Consider the following 20,423-nt stretch of genomic DNA (forward strand, 5'->3'; position numbering starts at 1 on the left):
AATATATTCATTTTACTGAGAGTAGCGATGTTTTCGTTATGGAACTTGCATACTCTTAACTTACACTGATATCAAAATTTATCTCATTTTTCACAGTCATAGTAAATTTACGCGCATTGAATTTTTTTTAGCTAGGTTGATCTGTGATAGATACTTACACTTCCTTGATTTCCCAACTAGCCTCTTTAGAAAACGAAATCGTGCCACAGAGCACGGTTTTCGGCCTGAAGTTTCATCGATTTGCTTTTGGCCGCCCATTCAGCAAACCCGCGAGAACTTACTGATTTGTGGCAAGCAAGGCAGCGCTAACGCAGACGTGTCAATGGTTAAGAAAAGAAAACAACAACAACAATTTCAACTGACACAGTTACCAAAGCTGATGTTGACGTTCATTGCGGCATTCTTTTGTAAATAAATCAGCAAACTAACGTTCAGTAAATTCTTCATACACTGCACCATTGTAGGATAGCGCGGTGAAATTTTATTCTAATCTCGTCTTTGTCCTTGGTATACGCTGAATAACGTATTTGTGACAAATAAACATTGAGGCCCAGGTGAGGTACGAGAGGCAACCTTTCTGAATCGTCCTCAGTTAACACTTTTAAAATCATGTGACGAATAATAAAATCTATATTAACCTTCAATGAATCCTTTTGACAGTGACCTTTACAAAATGATATTTTCACCGCAACAGCCAAGTGCGAATCTATATGGGCTCACTCGTCGAACATCGAATGAGAAGAATTACAACTAATTTTGTTAACAAAATATATTCTATATGGTCATTTCCAGCAGATTGTCAGACGTCGAGCATCAAAAAGAAAAAGTCACTGTCGACCTATATCACTCAGTGGAGCAGGAACTTGTCAATTGAAAATTTAGCCATCAAGTAATATTATGCTAGATGATGCTAGATTTTAAACCTTTTGAGACCATATTGAGACCCAGGGTAAAACAAAAAGCAATCCCTTGGAAACAACCCCAACATTGACAATGTGTATGACAAGAGAACAAAACTCATGTTAGTCAGGCAAAATTGGTACACCAACACGTTGGACTCGTTTCAATCTCTCAGGCGTTTGAGCTGCATAGTATTCTTCTAGCATTGCATTCGCGGCAGTTGGAGAAACATGACCTGGATGTGCTTCTTGAGGAATCCCTCTACTTGGGGTTTGCGAATTATGCACTTGCGGACCATGTCTTGGATAGTTGTAAAAGGCTGTTGGACCGGTCAGGCTTTGACCATCTAGAGATTTTGAACGATACCAAGTGACTCCTTCAGTGTTGTAATCTTCTCTTGGAAGTGCAAATGGTGGCGGGTTAGGGCTATCTTCCAACTGCCATAACTGGACCTCCCTTACAGGCATCAATACATCCCCATTATACCTTCTGCTATCCTCTAGCTCTTTCGATTTCTTCTTTCCATTTTTTGTTGGTGACTTTGCCCTCGGATGGGGAGCAGTCATGTACCCCATAGGGTAATGTTCACGGCCCTCTTGGGATCTTGGAGGAATCATCCCCAACCTGACCATTCTCTCTTCAGTTTCGGGTCTTGTGTCTGATAGCACCGGTAAGCTTCCTCTCTTCCAGTCGGATTCACTGCGAGACCTGACATATCGACTTGCAGAAGAGGGTCGATAATCTGATCTGTTAAGTTCTTTGGAATACCTTGCTAAGGACCTTCCGACAATAAAAGGTTCATTTCCAGCTGCTCTTGCAAGCGAACTTGATCGCACCTCTTCTGGCGGTTTTTCTTTCAGAAACCAATTGGAACTGTTGTTTGGGGAAGGCACGGCCACAGAATTCGACCGGTCCACTCCCAATAAGACTTGGGCATGATCAACACCAGGAGATGGAATCGATTGCAATCTCTGCATTCGACTTTCACGTTTCCTGATCTGGTCCTTCCTAGAAATATGGTAATGAAAGAACGCATCACACAAGAGAATAGCTACTGTTCCTGTAGCAGCCATTTCTAATTTAATATAAACACAAGAATTGTGATAAACAGTTATATATCATTGTGTGATTACACCAGAATACTATATTTAGTGAATACAATTCACAAATAGCCTCATTTTTTCTGGAAATTGCGACATGTCTTGGACTTTGTTAATTTCTTCTTGAAATATGTAGTTCTCTTGCGGCAAAGGTATAATCAATAAAATTCCTCGATTTCACGAAATGTCTTTTATTTATTTCTTCACTGACATGACATGAAAAGGCGCACTTTTCAACAGAAGAAAGAATCGTGGTCTACGGCACAAACTTAACATGTGTAACAAATAAAAAAGAAAGACAAATTATTGAAAAATATTTTTAGTTATCTAATTACCTGGCCCATAGAGTACAAAATACAATGATGATACATAGTAGAACGAAAATCAATGCTGCTAAGCCAGCTACGAGACCAATGAACCAAGTCTCCTCTGTCAACTTCACCATGTTCTGAAAGTAAATACACAATATTCAAAGTTATTTATTCAATTTATCACCAGATTAAATTACTTGCTTGGCAGAAAAAAAATTACATTTCATGGCCTGGTACGTCGATTGCTGATCATTTCTTTTCCGCACGCAGGGTATTAAAAAATTTTCGGATTTCAATTGTCATACAATTGCTACAATGTAAACACCAGTTCATCCATATTGAAGATTAGAATAATGTAAGCAAATAAGTAGATAGTGAACTTAAAGTAACAACAAAATAGTCTAATCCTCATGTGTACGGGAATTCTAAAACAGTAAAACAGGTACATGAGGTATGAAGTGGCATTCAAAGTCCACTTCTGTATACTTTCTCAGCAACAATCGACCCATTTCAGAAATTCATTGTTAACACATGATTAATCCTTTTCTTGAGATTCGACATGGCAATAAAATAGTCAATTTGCATGTATCTAGTCTGACTATGTTGATTGCCGCCTTTCTTTCACGTTGCTTAATTTGGGAAAACAAATTAAGGCAAATTGATTTAGACCGCCGTTTAAGATAATCAAAAGACCCATCCATGTATTTGTTTGGTAAGAGGTACATTTTGATAAGAAGAAATAGTAGCCAGTCACTACAGCTATATGCCTTCTTGGCACTGTTTAAAGGGGCAGTATCATGGGAGATCGATGGGAGATATCTTGATTTTTGGGCCAAATTCTTTAAATTTAAACTTTGAACACTGTGTTAATTAATTTCTCAATCGCTAATTTAAAGAAAGATTAATAGTGATTCTAAGACGAAAGGTTAAACCAAAATATAGTACAACCGGCGATTTTTAGTGCGTCACAACAGCGAAATTTGAAAACGTCCGTCCCTCTCTATCTTGGTCATCTGCCGGCGAAAATATCCTTGGATAGCTTCTTTGCATTCTGATAGTCTTTTAATGGAATTTTGTCATTATATCTTGGCTGCTATCGGCCGAATAGCGTCCTTCCGATTTTCGATGTGTTACTAAAAATAGCGTGATACTGTCCCTTTAAAACGAAGTTTAACCGTATTCGCGTTCCTCCAAATGAAATCGATTTAGACCACGGTTTTGCGTCTCTAAGTGGCCCAAGAAGATTGACTTTTTCTTTTCACTATCCAGCGAGTCGCCCAAACATTTTTCGCAGCAGTCGTGTTCTTCCTTGTGACGTGTCAAAACACAATACATACCCTTGCAGGGCGTTTTGTATGTTGCTGAACGATATTTGTAGCAATAGAAAGGTATCAAACATACGGTTCCTTGCAAACAGGTTCAATTGACGAAACGTCGATCGGTACAGGGACTAATCTCAATTTTCCACGGTCTGGATCCAAACCATTGCATTTACACAACCAGTGCACGTGTATGTTAACTCTTTCCGTCTTGACTCGAATTCAGATCTTGCAAATTATTGTAAATCTACCAACCTCTTTGTTCAGCTACTCCATCTTATACGTCAAAATTTTCAGATTGCCACGAAGAAAACTGTCCAATTCTGATTAAATCGAAGGAGCTGAACTGACGCATTTACTTTTTTGCCGTACTCATACGCGTCAACTCATTAATGCAAGATAAGACATCATCTCGCATCTTCCCGTGAATGTGCAAGCATGCGTTAAATTCTTTATCCAAGTGCCTTGGAAGCATCAAAATATCGATAGAATACGTGCAGGAAGTATTAAGATAGAAGCACTGCACTTATGTAGAATTGGCCATTTATTGTACTGGTTCTCAAACGTTGGCCATGGTTTCTGATTACCAAGTTACTTCCAAATTTAAATATTGACTTTATGTTCATAGTGTAGAGGTATCTGCTTTATATACTGTGGAAAAGTGTTTTTCTTTTTCTTTGGTGTTTATCTCGATATTGCCAGTTTTGATGGTAGGTTTACAGACATTTACAAAGTTAAATATCATTTCAGCAAAGTTATGCGGACTATTTTGCGTTTGGTGCTACCCCCAAAAAGTTATTTTTACTCAAGTATTGGTAAACAATACGTGGTAAAGGAAAACTTGAATTTTTTTCTGCCATTTCTTGCTGAGAAATGACCTAATAATTGGAATTTTCAAGCCACTTATTAAGCTATAAAATTTGTCTGCAGTAGAAGATACGATGCCATAACTCGCGTTAAATTTCTAAATAAAAGAAGTTCAGCTTATCACGGTCTTCTTCATATTAATCACAGATTGACCGCAGGCATCCTTGTTATACGTGAAGACAGGAACGTTCCAATAGTAAGCACTTCCAAGCTTAAAGGAACGTTCCTGATGGAAAGTTAAATGAAGACTGCAATGACATAGTCAAGCTTGTTTCAAAGTATTTCATAATTTGAAATTTTACTGAAATTTTGCATTTTCCCCGTTATCAAAGTTTTACGATAGCTGTCCATTCTACAATATTGCAAAATTCGTCCTCTTAACTGCTAATAATGGCCTTGTGGTCTTTTTCGCCAATAGTTGCATACTTTAAAGAAGCAAGACTTTCGATTTTGTGTTTAACATTTGTATTTACTATAACATGCAATAGGTCAAGGAGGGACTTTGCTGGGGGAGCTTTATTGTGAAAATATAAGTAAATGTTGTTGTTGTTTGGTTATTAATTTGTTTGGTAAAGAAATTCAGACTCGTCATGTCGTCGAAAAATGTGCATATAGCCTTCCTGATTTGTCTCAGAGTTGCAAATCCCTTATTGCCTATATAGTGTTAGAGTTTTGGGCCAATCAAAGAAGGTAAATTTCACACACAAGCAAAAGGAATAATTTGGCGTCATAAATATGCCACATGGCCTTGTAAAATTACAATAGTTAGGTGTCCAATGACTTTGCACAAAAGTATGTATTCTTACGTATCTTCAAAATCCCTTATCAAAACATGTTCCATGAGAAAATCAAGAAACATGACAATATCCAAATGGAAACTGTTGCCACTAGGAGTTTTCTTGGATCCGCATGGATGACAATGTTATGTTTCCTTTAAGTTGTGGTTACAGCGCTGTCGCTCCATGGGTTAATCTGGCTGGCGTACGCATGCAAGCTATGCTTTCCTGTTCCTTTTATAGAACGATTTTGGGCTTGAATTTTCCAGATTTCGTCTACTGTCTAGAGTCGCTCTGATGAAAGGCTAAGGCTCGAAATGTCAGCACTCGAGTCTCTTTACGGTGATAAACCAAACATTCCATTATAAACAGGAGCGAGATCAGTTGCATCCTGAAAAACCTTGTAAACCAACTTGTTAGCACCCTGAAGATGTTGGTTAGGGCTTTGGAAACACTGGCTGCTCTTGTGCTGAGGCTTGTAAACAGCTCAGTGTCGATACCAGATCTTTGCAGCACTATTTTAGCCCATCTAGAGATTGTGTCTCTCGATACTGATTTATGCGGTTTAATAAAACTTATCAACAACTGGTGTTCATCACCTCTGATAGTGTGCGAGTGTCCACTCCAGTCAGTTGATACCGAGCCACGCATTGCGATCGAAACAGTGTCGTGAACCTGCTGTTCAGACAGGACTCTCAATCACACCACGGTCCGCGTTTTTAACAGTCTCATAATCAATAAAGTTTGCGGGATCTCAGTGCCTCAACACAGTCTTGTCCCTCAAGAGTCGTGTGTATAAGTATTCTTTTAGCACCATGAAGTAAAATTTGTCCTTTAGCTATTCTCATAAGTTGTTGTGAACAACTTGAATGGCCCACGAAGAATGCTTTTACGGGACCCTCTGCCTACATCTGTGCATAAACTATCATACCCAATGGACAGTTGATCGCGTAATATAGAAACAAAAGGCTTAAATTTTCTTCTCTTCTCTTAAAATGCCTAATGGATTCGGCCAATAGTCCGCAATGCACGTGCTTTCCATGTAACATTTCCCATTGCAAACCCTGCGGTAATGGGGCCAACTTGCGGAACCCTCTCGCGAATAATATATAATAAAGATATTACGGCGTCAAAGATTGAAAACTATCCAAGTTGTTCCTGCGTTCATGGAAAATAAAATTTACCCTCAGCTGACATCAAATATACAAGAAGATGCCTAACGTCTTACTGTATATGGAGTACTTGACTAACTAGCAATATTTTCCCCACGTGCAAAATAAGCTCCAATTAATATATGCAAATATGGAGTTGTTAGACAAATAATTTGACTGTCAAAATAAAATAACAGCGAGAACGTTAATCAATTTTAGTCACGCCATTTTTATTATTTAATTTCTCATGACAAACACATTATGTTAATAATTTCTTTCTGGACGCTAGAATTTTAGGTTTGTTGGAAGAAGGAAGCATATAAAACATGTTACTGGTTTTTCAAGGAGAATTGGGTATCACTGAAGTAAAATGTTGCATGTGCTTCCATTAGCTCAAATTGCCAGAGTAAAACACAATGCAAATAACCATTTACAACGCTTAAAGCAATTATAAAAAACACTTGAAAAAACAGAAAAACGGAACGTTTCGGAACAATGGATTTCTAGCCTGAACGAACAGGACCACTCATCATAAAGTACCCTGCGAACTATTTCCACAGGGAATCACTGAAACATGTAAATAATGCTTGTCGACTTTTTTTTTTACCATTAAGACGTTCAGTTTTGTTTCAAAAGTATTTTCACAATTGTTTCTGTGCCTTGTGCATGAAATAGTTTTCCAAACACAAAGCGACTGTTTTGGACAAAAAGCACCTCCGGCATAATAAAGATGAATATATGTTTTGTTTGCATAAATTAATGGAAAAGGAAAATTAGTATAGATAACTGTATTGTTGACAGAATTCCTGATAAAATATTCACAATCAGTCCTTTTCATTTAATTAACTATTTCCACAAGCAAAAATAAAAATTCCCTATGGCTATTTGCTAGCCTAAACATAAATAAAGTATTTTAAGCAATATATATACTGCTTTGCAATTAGCCAAATTTAAACGTAGCACAATATCCACACTGACCCACAACTTCCCGAACATTACTGAACAACACGAACAGAATCTCAAGTTAGCATGTGTTCAAGCAATAAAACGCTTATTTCTTCACTTCAAATAACCTTCTTTGGATAATACACACACTTTGCACATGTTGTCATTAAAAACAGACGCATGGAAAGTTTGAAGTTTCTAAAACGCGCTTCGATGTTCGCGTGACGTAGTTTTCATACTTACTTTTGAATTCGTTCAAAGTATTCGTCTAGGAACTTGAATCGCAGTTTTTGTGGATAGTTGGTGTGTTATTGTTATCAGATTCTCCTCAAATTTTCGAAGTGTTCTTGTGGATAGTTAGTTTATTCTTTTCACACCACATGGTTTTGTTGTAATGAATAATGATGGTTATCATTTTCTTTAAATAGCTCAATCATCATTGGTTATGTCGTCATAACTGACCATTGACGTCGTCAGCCTTTGACAAAACTGCCACAGCAAAGCGGATGTTCTTTGTATTTGACGAAAAATAGCTGGCGGAAGAAAATATACTTTACTGCGGTTTTAACGTTCTTTAGGAACTCAAGATTTACATGTCGGAATAAATTGTTTGCAAGTTTCAATCGTAACTTGAAAGAAAGAAAAAATATGAGCTAGAGGAGAGAAAACAAGGTTTGAGAAAGGGAAGGTATAAAAAACGTTTGTGCTGTGTCAAGTTATTTTTCACGGAAATTGATATTCCCTTGGGAACTCTGTTTACCTTCCGGTTCAATTCTCCGTGACTGACGCCAAGAAAAGAAAACCGCTTCAACGATTTTTCTTCGCACCTTAAATTCTAAGCCTGTTTTTATATATATCGTAAAGATTGCGGATGACCGAGGATTTCGACCGCCTCAGATGTTCCCGGCTCTGACTATGTGCGATGATTAATGAATAAAAAACTAAAGAGTCCGTTATTTTTGTGACAAGACAGTAGCTTTGGTACGGCGAATGACATCGCAGACTACAGCAGTTGAGAGCTCTTCAGTTGCACAGAAAACAGCAAAGAATTTAACTTTACACTCACTAAACGTTTGCTTGTGACATTTTCATGGCCGAGGTGTCGTGGTGTCGTGGAGAACCTAACTACCAAAAATCTGTGTAGTTCTATTTTTTAGCAATTGTAAGAAATTGGAACATACTTTATTAAGTATGATAAAATTTGAATATAAAAATGCAGTGGCCGGGTTTACCCAAGGTTTCCACTAACTGAAACTCATGGAGGAACCGATCACAAACTATGTCGATTTTAAAATGGTGTGTTTTGGAAAGCTTCCACGTCATTTTTATATTACGTAATACACGTTTGTTGATGCACACTCGGTACGGTACACACCATCAAGATCCATATGGATGGTCGGACTCGAGAGTGATCAGGAAAAACCAACTATGATTTTTCTTTTTTGCATCTGTGAAGAATATTCTATGACGCAAGACTAAGCCGTATCTGGTATAGCGGTGAGAAACTTGGACGGCCGCTTTCCAGACGAAGTTTGACACAGACAAGGTCGGAACGGAACGTGATGGTTGCCGCTCTGCAGGGGTCTTACTTTAAACCAATATGATGTCGGTCTTAACGAATACACAATCTAATCATAGAGATTATCATGTCACGCAAAGTTAAGTATGGAAATTGTAAATGGTAATAAGTATGACAGAGCAAAAACCTTGGAACTAGCTTTTTGCCTTTCAGATAAAAAGGAATGTATTCTAAAACGAGGGTGAAACCACCAACTGTATTATTTAGAATGCAGCAGGAGTATCCCAACAACCGACATTAAGCCCCATCAGACATCTATTGTTTGGAAATGCTACTGGAGAGGATTGTTTATAAAATACTTTTATGCTGACGCATTAACTGAAACTCATGGAGGAACCGATCACAAACTATGTCGATTTTAAAATGGTGTGTTTTGGAAAGCTTCTACGTCATTTTTATATTACGTAATACACGTTTGTTGGTGCACACTCGGTACGGTACACACCATCAAGATCCATATGGATGGTCGGACTCGAGAGTGATCAGGAAAAACCAACTATGATTTTTCTTTTTTACATCTATGAAGAATATTCTATGACGCAAGACTAAGCCGTATCTGGTATAGCGGTGAGAAACTTGGACGGCCGCTTTCCAGACGAAGTTTGACACAGACAAGGTCGGAACGGAACGTGATGGTTGCCGCTCTGCAGGGGTCTTACTTTAAACCAATATGATGTCGGTCTTAACGAATACACAATCTAATCATAGAGATTATCATGTCACGCAAAGTTAAGTATGGAAATTGTAAATGGTAATAAGTATGACAGAGCAAAAACCTTGGAACCAGCCTTTTGCCTTTCAGATAAACAGGAATGTGTTCTAAAACGAGGGTGAAACCACCAACTGTATTATTTAGAATGCAGCAGGAGTATCCCAACAACCCACATCAAGCCCCATCAGACATCTATTGTTTGGAAATGCTACTGGGGAGGATTGTTTATAACATACTTTTATGCTGACGCTAAGAAGCCTAAGAAACTACATTACGAAAAAGAAAACAGAGCAGCAAAGACAAATGCTTACGAGACATCACTTCGTCTGCTTCACAGTAAAACACATAAACAATATCTGTTGTGTATTTGAAATAGAAACAGATACATTGATTTTTGTGAGTTAACTCTGTCGAATGAAATTAAACCCGATAAACAACTACACAAACACTTTCTTTGCAGAGCTTTTAAGAGTTCATTACTTTCGTTTTGTGAGCATTACATTCGGAAAAAAGAGGAGAAATAGGTAAAAAGAAAAGTGTTTTCATTTTCTATTTCCTGCAACGTGCATATCTCTGCCGATCGTAGCTTTCCACGAATGATCTCTGCGTTATCTGAGATACTCGCCGAGTTTGGTTTGGAAATCGACCATTAAAACTACTGGTTCATTTTCAGAAAATAGACGTTATATCAGCCAAATGAAATTACTTTCCTGTCTGTGTGGAGCGTGATGTCGAGCTTTATCCTACATATCGGTGTGCAATACAAACGTCTGCAAAAATTCCAAACTCGAGACAGATCTTTATCTTTGAAGTTGTTTGGGACTGTGCTAACCTTAGGTGTTGTTTAAGCAGTGTTCAGTTTCGGTGGAACCCACAAGCCTATCGTCCAAATTTGGTTTTCTGAGTATTGCTCCGTTCAAATTTGGTTTTCTGAGAACTGTCTCTATCCGAACGTCGAATCACCCCATGATTGTCTATTAAGCAAAGTTAATCTACCTAAAATTTACTGTATCTTTACATGGCCTTTTATCACTACAGTACTGTATCATGGATACAGTGAATAGATTGTCAGACGCGCAGCTACCTTTTCTCTATTTCGCCTATTACGGCTTGCTTGCCAACGTTTTATTCCACGATGGCAATAGCAAACGAAAACGGATTATTACAGATCGCACTCTTGAAATAGACTTTGATCTCTATCTGGGAGGCAGATAATTGCAATGATTGAGTCAATTTTGTTCAATTGGGAAGCATCCTTTCAACTCTTAGGGTAAGTTGAGCAGGGGCACATCGCATCCAACTATTTTTGTCGTTTTAAACTGTGAAATGTAAGAAAGATTCAAGAATGAAGACGGTTTCGCGCCGACTGATGCGATCTTTCATCGTGAATATGCCTTAACCTAGCAATATGATTTCAAGTTATTTACACTGATAAACTTGAACACAGTTGATCACTAAAGCAGGTTTCATAAAGCTTCAAATTATACCCTCAGCAAGCATTTAAGGCACATTTTCGATGATAATAACTTGTCAATTCTGATGAAATAACTAAAAAGAAAATAAAAACTCACCTAAAAGGACAATACTTGATCGACGTGCTCCGCGTTTGCAGTGAACAAAAACAATGAATGATATCGGTACATTGGGTTTCAAAACACAATATTTGTCTAATAATTGTTAGGTAAATATCGGACTGGCTTGTTGTCTAATTACTAAAGCAACTGTTGCTCGTCAACTTTCAACTCATACTGGCCGATATCTGCGGTTTCCTTTGACAGCAGCAAGGTGGTTCACAAGAGCGAATACAACTTCTTGTTCTCAGTTACCGAGAGTCATCGCAATGCAAATAGGACGCTAAAAATAAGGCGGAGTTCTATTATCTTTTGCAAAATTTAACTCCTTAGAGAGAACTTGGTTTGAATACGACGCTTTAAGTATTTTTGTAATGCGAATACATAATCACACAGAATAAATATTTAAATAGGTTCATGTTGCTCAATAATCTTCGAAAAGTTAGACGTTAGAATGGATGAACAGCCTAAATAGTTTGTGAACTGTAGAAAGCTTGCTGTCGTACGACAACAAAGTAAAGATTGGCTTTTGTGAAATAAAACTCCACAAAAGAAGAGCAGGTGATCGAATATTCGTTAAACGCCCTTGTGAAGGAATTTTACTAAATGTGAACAGAAGCTAGAAGAAAATAACTTCATTACGGACAATAAACAATATCTGTTGCTTACCACCTTCTCGAAATTTATTTTAAATCTACAAAAGAGCTCAGGTTTTGGTAATTGCACATTACCAACGTGAGCAATTATTGGGGAACGCTAAACTAGAAGCTAGATGGCGAAAAAAAAAAATTGAATACAATAAGCGACAACCAGATGATGCAAACAAGCTAAAACTGTCCCTCTACAATTCTTATATTAAAATTTGTTAAAAGCGATTCTAAGAAGGGAACTATATTGGCAGAACTTAACGAGACAGCGCGTATTCGGTGTATAGTCATTGTCTGGAAGCAATGAAAGGTCCTCGAAAAGGATCATGTGGAAAGCTTGGCCTGTCTCTCTAGCTTTTTTCTCTCACTTTTTCTTGCTCCCCCTCCCTCTCTCCGATTACCTCTTTGGAGGTTAATAATGAGGAGCTGAGCGGTCAAAATAGACGTCGCAAAGACGTCGTTTATTAACTTTCTCAATTTTCTTCCGTCTGTGGCCCACAGTCCCTTGCAGTACAACACTATTTTTTCCCTGCAGGCGCATTTTCACTTTTGCATGTGAATTTTCTGCCTTGTAACACTGAAGACCCGAATGATAATGTCTGCTCCAGAAGAAGACCTATTATTCCCCCCCCCCCCCCCCAATGGTAGGCCAGTGGATTTCACTGGGGAGGGGAAAGGGTCGGATCTTAAAAGCCACAATTTTGAAGCTGAATTGAAATTTCCAGGAGAGTGGGGGATATCGTTTTTTTTTTCTTGTGGACAGATTTTTTAGCCTCATAAGAACTCCGAGTCTTCTATCATCATTTGTTATCAAGACTTCACACTTTGGTAATCGTCCTCATTGTATGCATGGGACATTATGATGAATGTTCCTTTCCGGAAGGTTTGATAATACCCAGCTATGAGGACGGCACATGTTGTTTGAAAGACTAAAACACTGCATAGTCCTGGGGCAAATGTAAGAATTTAAAGTCGCGTGGAAATTTTGGGAGGCAAGCAAGTAAGCCAATAGTCTAGATGTCTTAATGGGACCCTAAATGACAAAAAAGAAAAACATGGTGGCACATTTGCAACTTGTACCAAGGGCTTTTATCGGTGGTCTTAAAAATGACTAACTGGAAACTCTCTTCGACTAAGCCTGCATCTCGAGAAAAGCCACCATGGCAGATGACCTTTGTGATATTTAATGCTTTGAATCATTTAGTTGAGAGTAACTATTGCAGTACCCAAAAAAATAAAGAGAGAAGATAATAGGTCAAAGATAGCTTTTCCTAGACAGATAACTATTTTCAACATTAATTAAAAATCAAATTGAACAACGGGTAAACAGTTTTTGGACACGCAATGAGAAAACTACTTTACTAAGGAGATGCTTTTCAGTTTATTACAACAACAGCCTCGCTTCCATGCTTAACATGCACGTGACCAGTCCTTGAATAGGAAGGCATAGAAAGAAAAAGTGCAGTAAGCTAGTAAAGTGATAAAGTCATGCCAATAATCTTTTGGCGGGGTTTAGTTATGTAATAGAATAAAACAAGCCTCACTCTTAGCCTCGTTTCCATGGCAACTTAGACACGTGAGCCCTCTCCGAGGAAGTGTCCAAAACGTCTTAGTGATTTGGTGTTGTTTCGTTCACATAATTAAAAGATATAACCAATTCGCTGTCATAGTGTCCTTTCTATGCTGAGGAATATATGTCATTTCTAAAACCCGCTTTAAAAGCCCTCAATGCGAGTTGGAAAAGTGCCACAATTTTTTGGGGGGTATTAAGGGCCCCATTAAGACATTTAGACTAGTGGCTTGCTTGCTTCAAAAAGTTCGCACAGGATTACACATGCTCCCACAACTAACACACATGGATTGTTTGAATGTAAATATATTATTCGCATATTGCCATGACAACAGGCATTTTACTGTTCCGTTCAGTTGCAGTCATTCCTGTTCCTCTACTTGTTTGGAAAAATCTGTGTTTATTAGTATCTACCTGTCTATCAGCATTACTGACAAAAAGAAAAAAAGGCCAACAACTCAAAGACAGACGAAGTTTATCATGGTTTGAAATTATATTATAGTTCATAGTTTGTCTCTGTGTTAGGATTGTTGGAGAAACGATGCGCTTATAATTATTTGCCAAAACGATTGTGTGTCATACATTAATGCCAAATAACAAGTTTGCTTTCCTGAAATTTGCGAACCCTTCACACTTTTTTTTGTTAATAACAAAGACCCAATGGACAAAGGACCGTAAGGTCTTTATAGGATTGCAGAGAGGCTTGAACGTATTGCGGTACCTCCATTTTATGTACTGATTTAATAATAATAGTGTGTACGACTTATGGACGAACTTAAAGCTGTTAAGAGTTGCTATAAATAATAGTGCATGGCAACATAAACAGAGCGATATTTAAGCATAAGGTGACTGAAAGTCATGCAATTTTCAGAGATTGAAAACTTTTATCGATGAAAGTATTGAACACTGGACAAAATGGCTCCTACTTTGGACATTAGTTTTGCAACGCATATTGTTCACGCTCTTTCAATGTCTCTTCAAGAAGCCACTCGGACACACACTAAGTCCCAGTCCCATTTGACATAATCGCCGTGAGAATCATTCTCGTTCCCAAGGCCTTCACGGGCTTTTATTATCTGGCCCCTTGACAAACAATGACTGTAAGCACTGGGCGCATGCATGCATGACATCAAGGACATCGCCTCCTAATAGGTGGTTTTCACCTCACACATCGTCACGCACGAGAAAAAAAATTAAATCCTCAACCATTCAATAGATAAAGTCGAGAAATTGATATGTTGTAGAAGAGTGATACATAAACAACGTGGGAAAGCCACAGGGCTGTGCGATATCTCCTAATCGAGTTATTCGAGAAAATGTACCACGGAAAATTACAGAGTTTAGTATGGGACGCCATATTGGTGCCCCGTCTGATGGGCACCAACATGGCGGCCGGAAACCAGCAAAAACATCTGGAGTTTACCTTGGCTATTTCAAAGCCTTTCTCCTCTCTGCTGAACTTTCACACATTGACATTAACGCTTCTATTACATGTTAGCTGATCAGACCTAAAAAAAGCACGAGGCGAATCGATGTTTTCATGTACGTGACATGTTTAGAGCAGCAATCCTTCTGTCACGCACTGTTAAAAAATCTAAAATTCAAACTGCCCTATTTTCAAAACAAAGAATGCTATCCTGCTGAAAACAAGCAAGCCGATGGAAATAAAGATTTTGTTATATGTGATGAAGATAAAAACCCAAAATTGTGTTTAGTTATGAATTTCAGTTTTTTATGACGTCATGTGAAAACCAAGAATACATGAATTTTTGCGTAGTTTATGACTATGTGGGAAAAGCAGATCTTAGCAAGAGCAGTTTCGAATCTAATAAGAAAATAGGGATAACCACCCAATTGCCAGAGATAAATTGAACAACAGTAATTCTTAAAAGTTTTAAAATACATAACACTGTATGGCGTTTTTTCCCCAAGAAAAGTAAATGGTTTTTGGATTTCAATATCCCTTGCTAAGACTTTCTTTTCCCGAATAGTCATAAACAGTGCAGAAAAATGTTTCAATTAGTAGTCATCAGAGAAGTAATCAGAGCTTTTCAGAGCATCCAGAGATGCGCGGTAGCAATAGGAGGAAGCATCCGTAAGAGAGGCTACAGTGTAGGCAATCTCGTACCAAGAGTCCATAATCTCATTGGCCAGTGGTTTGTTAACGATTAATTTTTTTGATTCGCTGTTCTGTTTAATGTCTCTGCCTTTTGATCGCACTATTTTTGCGGTGAAAAAAAAAAAAAATTACACTAACGATATTTCTGGGAAGGCCAATCCCGTACCCAGAGCCCTCAGGCTTTTTGGTCAGCGGGTGGGCGCCGGGAGGGACTCTGGAGAATTCGAAAAAAATTAGTTTTTTTGATTGGCTGCCCCCGAACAGTTTGCATTGTTTTACCGCAGAAATCCTGCGGTAATTAAAATCCTTGGCCCCAGACAACAAACCGCTGGCCAAAGAGTCTGAGGACTCTGTGTACGAGATTGGGTAAAGGCAGCCTTGCCGGAGTATCACAGGGTTTTCATTTGAGGCCGGAGGCCGGACGTTTCGTCCGGTCGTTTGCCATTCCACGTCCGGTACTTTGAGATCAACATTGGCGATGTTTTTTTACTACTGTATAATATATTTTTCTTACTAAGGCATCTCATGAACATACTGACTAGAGGATAAAAGAATAATCAATTACATTCTTCAAAACGGCCATATAACTCTTTTTTCTTTGCTTATTGAGCGCCAGCATTGCCTAGGAAACTGTTCCCTTGGTTCCAGAAACGCTGGAAATGGCGTTTCTGAGTATTTTATTTTAGAAATTTCCTGGGGGAGCATGTCCCCAGACCCCCCTAGGTGCTTGCGCCTTCGGCGCTCGCGAGGCGCCTGCCAAGAAAACATTCACGTCCGGTGCTTTCAGAAGTATGTCCGCTACTACAGTTGAAAACCCTGAGTATCACCGCTGACACAAATTATAATTGCCATCTTTTGCAAAGCAGTCTTAAGGTGTTAAGTTTATCAAGCTTTAGCACAATCCGCACTTCTGATCAACATATCGCTGGCTGTTAGAAACATTACTGATACATGCGCGTTGTAATTTGAAGGGAAGAGTGCCTGCTATTGTTTTAATTTAATATATGACCCATTTTTAGCTTTACAAAGTAAACGTTTGTTCAAGATGGCGTGGGAGCTTTACAGCTATTGGCTGTATACTCAACAATAACACCTTGTGCCTAATTACACTCGGGAGATTCAACCATGCGGAGAGGAATACCGTGGGAAATATTTATCAACTTTGGCTGATAGAAAGTCTACTATTTGGAAGACTTTTGTGCCTTCCTCTTCAGGTATGAACAAATGTGTCAGTGAATTGTTTATAATAAGATTTAAAACGAAGATGCGCTTATCATACTGTTTAGAAATTACTTTTAATAAGTGAACAGAATACAATCAGCATCCTCCTTCAAATGTTTCAACGGGTCTGTGCTGTAAAAACTCTGGCCTTGAGTTCATTTTAATTGGCAGCGTTTAAGTCAAAGGTGTTGATTTCACTCGATTCGTCAAGGCATCACAAAGTGTTTCTGAGTTTTATCGTTTTAATAACTGTTAAATTCTACCGTGTCCCGTTCGACATAAGTTCTAATATCAAAACTTGGCGTAATTTAGATCAGCTCTTTTTTTCTGCGCAGTTGCTTGCATAAAAATTGTATCTAACGGTAATTCACAATTTTAATACGGCTGATGGTAGAACCCTGTTTTCAAAATTGACAGCCATATCTGTTAATGAAAATATTGACATGCATTTTTCATGCTGATTTTGGTTTAACTGACAGTTTACAACAAAGGGGCTCATAAGTCAAAAAGAATGTAACATTAATAGTTTCTCAGTTGGCTTTATCAAAGTGAACGTGGACACAAATTTAAAACAGGGTATTTGAAGATTGGTTGATACAGAACTGATTCAAACATAACTTGTGACAAAAGCCGGTTCTTAGATTAAAGTTTTAGCATTTTTTGTATGTCACAAAAGGTGTCTTCACGCTTCAGTAAGGGGTTGATTTTTAAACAAAGCAAAACTTTACTGCGAAGAGGCATCTAGAAAAAAACCGCAACAAAAAGCAAATAAAGTTATTAAACGTCTCATTGATCAACTACGTAAGTGGTGTTTAGTCAAGAACTGTCTAGAAACAGAATGACCCAAGCACAACGACATTCGCACTACCAACTCAACATTCAAGAAAACAACAACACCGAAAGCTCACACAAGGATAACTGATAGACAGTCAAAGTAAACAAAACACTGAACTTTGGACAAATTTTGCCTCCGACACTTCAACTGATGGACTTAATCAATTTAAGTGAGAAAACCTTAATTGTATTCCCGAATACTTCGAGATCGCGTGTTTTACCATTTAACTTTTAGTTCATCTGACTGACACATAAGCTGTAATCTAGTAAATATTGCCAGACAATGTGCACGATCTAGCACTACTGGGTGTTTTTTCAACGAGTGTGTTTTACTTGCAATTTTTTGAAAACTTGTGATAGGTTTTCACGGATAGTATTATTGCCTAAAAATAAGGCCAAGAAAATAAAGTTGTCATCTTGGCAAGTTCCTTTATTATTCATGCTTGAAGTACCAAATGAACCATGAATTTAACATTTTTAGACACATTTTGAGTTATCAACGTAAACAGAAAAAGCTATTAACTCCCTGCAAAATCAAAACAAGTGACGTTATCAATTGCTTAATCTTGCAACTTTCTGTTTCAAGAAAACAATTACACACTTACAAAAACGTCATCATGAGAAAACACTGGACGCAGGCCTCTGTTGCTAAGATATTTGGGATGCCACAGCATCACGTTTGTACAAGTTAAATGCATTACATCAGTAATCCTTCATTCGCGAGAAAACTTTGTGTCTATAACAAGGGATCCTGAGATTTTCGAAATATTTTTGAAGTACAACGACTTGAAGGTGAAAGTTTCCAAAACTATTCAAAGGTGAGACAAGATATTTCTAAACTAAAACAGTTATTAGCCGAATAATTCGCAGACTTACATTAATTCAGTAAAACATGAGAAAAAAACCCGGTTCTTCGTTAAACTAATGGAGACTTTAGTCTCTGAATATCCAGATTTAAATTGTTTAGTTGCAGTATTAATTGTTATTATCTTTCTTCACTGTTAACTTTTTTTAACCTCCAAAATGGAAGACTGAAGACTGAACGGTTTCATGTCAAGTTGTTAATATTTTATGAAAACCATGTTGGCCTCTGGAGACTTCAATCTTTCTATGATGACCAAGTAGACAAAAAAAAGAATACACTCATAGCTATTTTTAAAAGGCGAAACAAAACTCGTTTTTTCTGCATTGCTTTATTATTTTTTCCAGCAATATGAAAATTTTATGCACGCAGACATTGAAAGGAATATTCTTGAACGCCATTTGTGCTATTTATAGAAATAATTGTGATTGGTAAACGAACCGCGCAATGCAAATGCTATAACCGGCAGATTAAATTCCGCTTGTCATTTGTTTTGCGATGTTTTTATTCCAAACGACGTGCAAGGTAGAAATTTAGACTCTGTTACAAAATGAAGTTTACTTTTGTTGATATATGGCGTCTTGCAGGCATAATTTTCCCTTGTGAAAAAGACACGTCTCGTGGATGTTAATTTGAGTCATAATACATCCGGAGTGATAACATGTCATAAGCTGATGAGGCACCTGTCAAGCGATAATATTACAATTCAATACCAGTATTTAAGTGAGCTCCTCCTCGAATTAAATTTGCAAGTCCGTAGTGAAACAATCGCTGCTACAATTCTACAACATCGCATTAACACAACCTGATCTGAATCCACAGGATCTTCTGACCATTTCAACAGCTTGTCTGTCGAAGGTACGAATTTCTTATCATCGAAGCACTTCAGTACAATTTGAGATGTAGATCGGCGATAAACTGAAGGATATTTTCAAAAATCATTTATGAGGAGGAACAAAAAGATTTATACTTTAACTTTTGCGAACGTTTTGTTTAGTATTTGTTATTTTACCCATTGTTTATTCCAAGACTGCTTTGTCATAAACACCCTCTGTTTCGTGATGTATACAAATTTTCGTATCTCACAGATTTCAGAGTTTTCCTTTCGTCGGATAACCGGAGAAATCAGTCGTAAAACAATGTAAAAGCGTTGGTTTTAACACCATCTGCAAAATTAAGGCATTTCCAAAAACATTTATCCTTTTTTGTTAACACAAAATCTTCGCACAGTCAAAACAGTATCCCTCTACTGCAGTCATTATCTGCCAATATTCACCATCTAGACAGGTGTATGTCTCATGATATAGAAATAAAAAACTAATTGCACTGGTATAAAGGTAGTGTTTTCCTAGCTGCATCGAAAACATTTTTCGTTATATTCGCTGTACGTATATTGCAGACTCGTAAGTTCGAAGAATTTCAGACTAAAATTACTCCAACCCTGCTTGCAATCTCTCACAAAGCATTGTGAAATAACTGTGTCGCCTTTGCCACATCCGGTAAACTACTTTCCCGCTTTTCTCTGACAGGTATAATGGAACTTTGGTGGATCATTTTGGCTGGCTGCGGAGGCGGACTGCTCCTATTTGCATACGTGGCATTTGTCGTGTACAAAATAGTTCGACATAGAAAGAGGTGAGACTGTTACGCTACATTCGACTTCCTGTAACTGTTCACGGACTCAAACATACAGTGTTGCTTCAGTGAAATTTCAATTGGCTGTTGGACGTTCAAATTTAAAAGATAGATTATTTGACAGCTGAATCTTACTCATCTATTAGCTAAAAAAAACTATTATTATACAAGACAATTTTTATAGCCCTGGAATAGCAAACACAGGCAATCTCGAGTAACTTTTAATATTTATGTGTCATAAGTGACGAAAATAAATGCAAATTTGCACCATCTTTTTTTTTATAAAGGGCTATGATGTTTGAAG

General features: G+C 37.8%; 2 protein-coding genes across 9 annotated transcripts in view; one reads left to right on the plus strand and one right to left on the minus strand.

Annotated features, from left to right (window-relative positions):
* The window catches only part of LOC146483871 (uncharacterized), a 90,764-nt gene that overhangs the window by 67,103 nt on the left and 3,238 nt on the right, over positions 1-20,423 (plus strand). The window contains exons 1-3 of one of the 6 annotated variants that reach the window (XM_085105189.1): positions 17,351-18,440; positions 19,307-19,342; positions 20,014-20,119. In XM_085105189.1, coding sequence (XP_084961315.1) covers positions 20,019-20,119 — 101 coding nt within the window. In that variant the 5' untranslated portion in view covers positions 17,351-18,440; positions 19,307-19,342; positions 20,014-20,018. Of the gene's footprint in view, positions 1-5,435; positions 6,903-16,578; positions 16,782-17,350; positions 18,441-18,545; positions 19,343-20,013; positions 20,120-20,423 lie in introns of those variants that run through there. The other 5 variants (XM_085105188.1, XM_085105186.1, XM_085105187.1 and 2 more) reach the window with 5 other exon arrangements.
* LOC146483875 (uncharacterized) lies at positions 431-11,268 on the minus strand. 3 transcript variants are annotated; one of them, XM_085105196.1, is made up of 3 exons: positions 11,232-11,268; positions 2,336-2,448; positions 431-1,908 (listed from the first exon to the last, which is right to left on the minus strand). In XM_085105196.1, exons 2-3 carry the CDS (start codon positions 2,443-2,445, stop codon positions 1,023-1,025), a joined length of 996 nt encoding a protein of 331 aa, XP_084961322.1. In that variant the 5' UTR covers positions 2,446-2,448; positions 11,232-11,268; the 3' UTR covers positions 431-1,022. The 3 variants fall into 3 exon arrangements, with proteins under 3 accessions (XP_084961322.1, XP_084961324.1, XP_084961321.1); XM_085105198.1 differs by lacking the exon at positions 11,232-11,268 and adding an exon at positions 7,613-7,760; XM_085105195.1 differs by lacking the exon at positions 11,232-11,268 and adding an exon at positions 3,886-4,013.

Source organism: Pavona decussata, unplaced genomic scaffold (assembly GCF_977016875.1).
Source record: "Pavona decussata unplaced genomic scaffold, jaPavDecu1.1 SCAFFOLD_37, whole genome shotgun sequence".
NCBI classification, from domain to species: Eukaryota; Metazoa; Cnidaria; class Anthozoa; order Scleractinia; family Agariciidae; genus Pavona; species Pavona decussata.

Coding starts and splice junctions, on each gene's coding strand:
- LOC146483875 (XM_085105196.1), bottom strand. CDS start 2,445: ATGGTGAAGTTGACAGAGGAGACTTGGTTCATTGGTCTCGTAGCTGGC. Junction 1,909..2,335: donor TTTTGTACTCTATGGGCCAG/GTAATTAGATAA, acceptor CCATATTTCTAG/GAAGGACCAGATCAGGAAAC.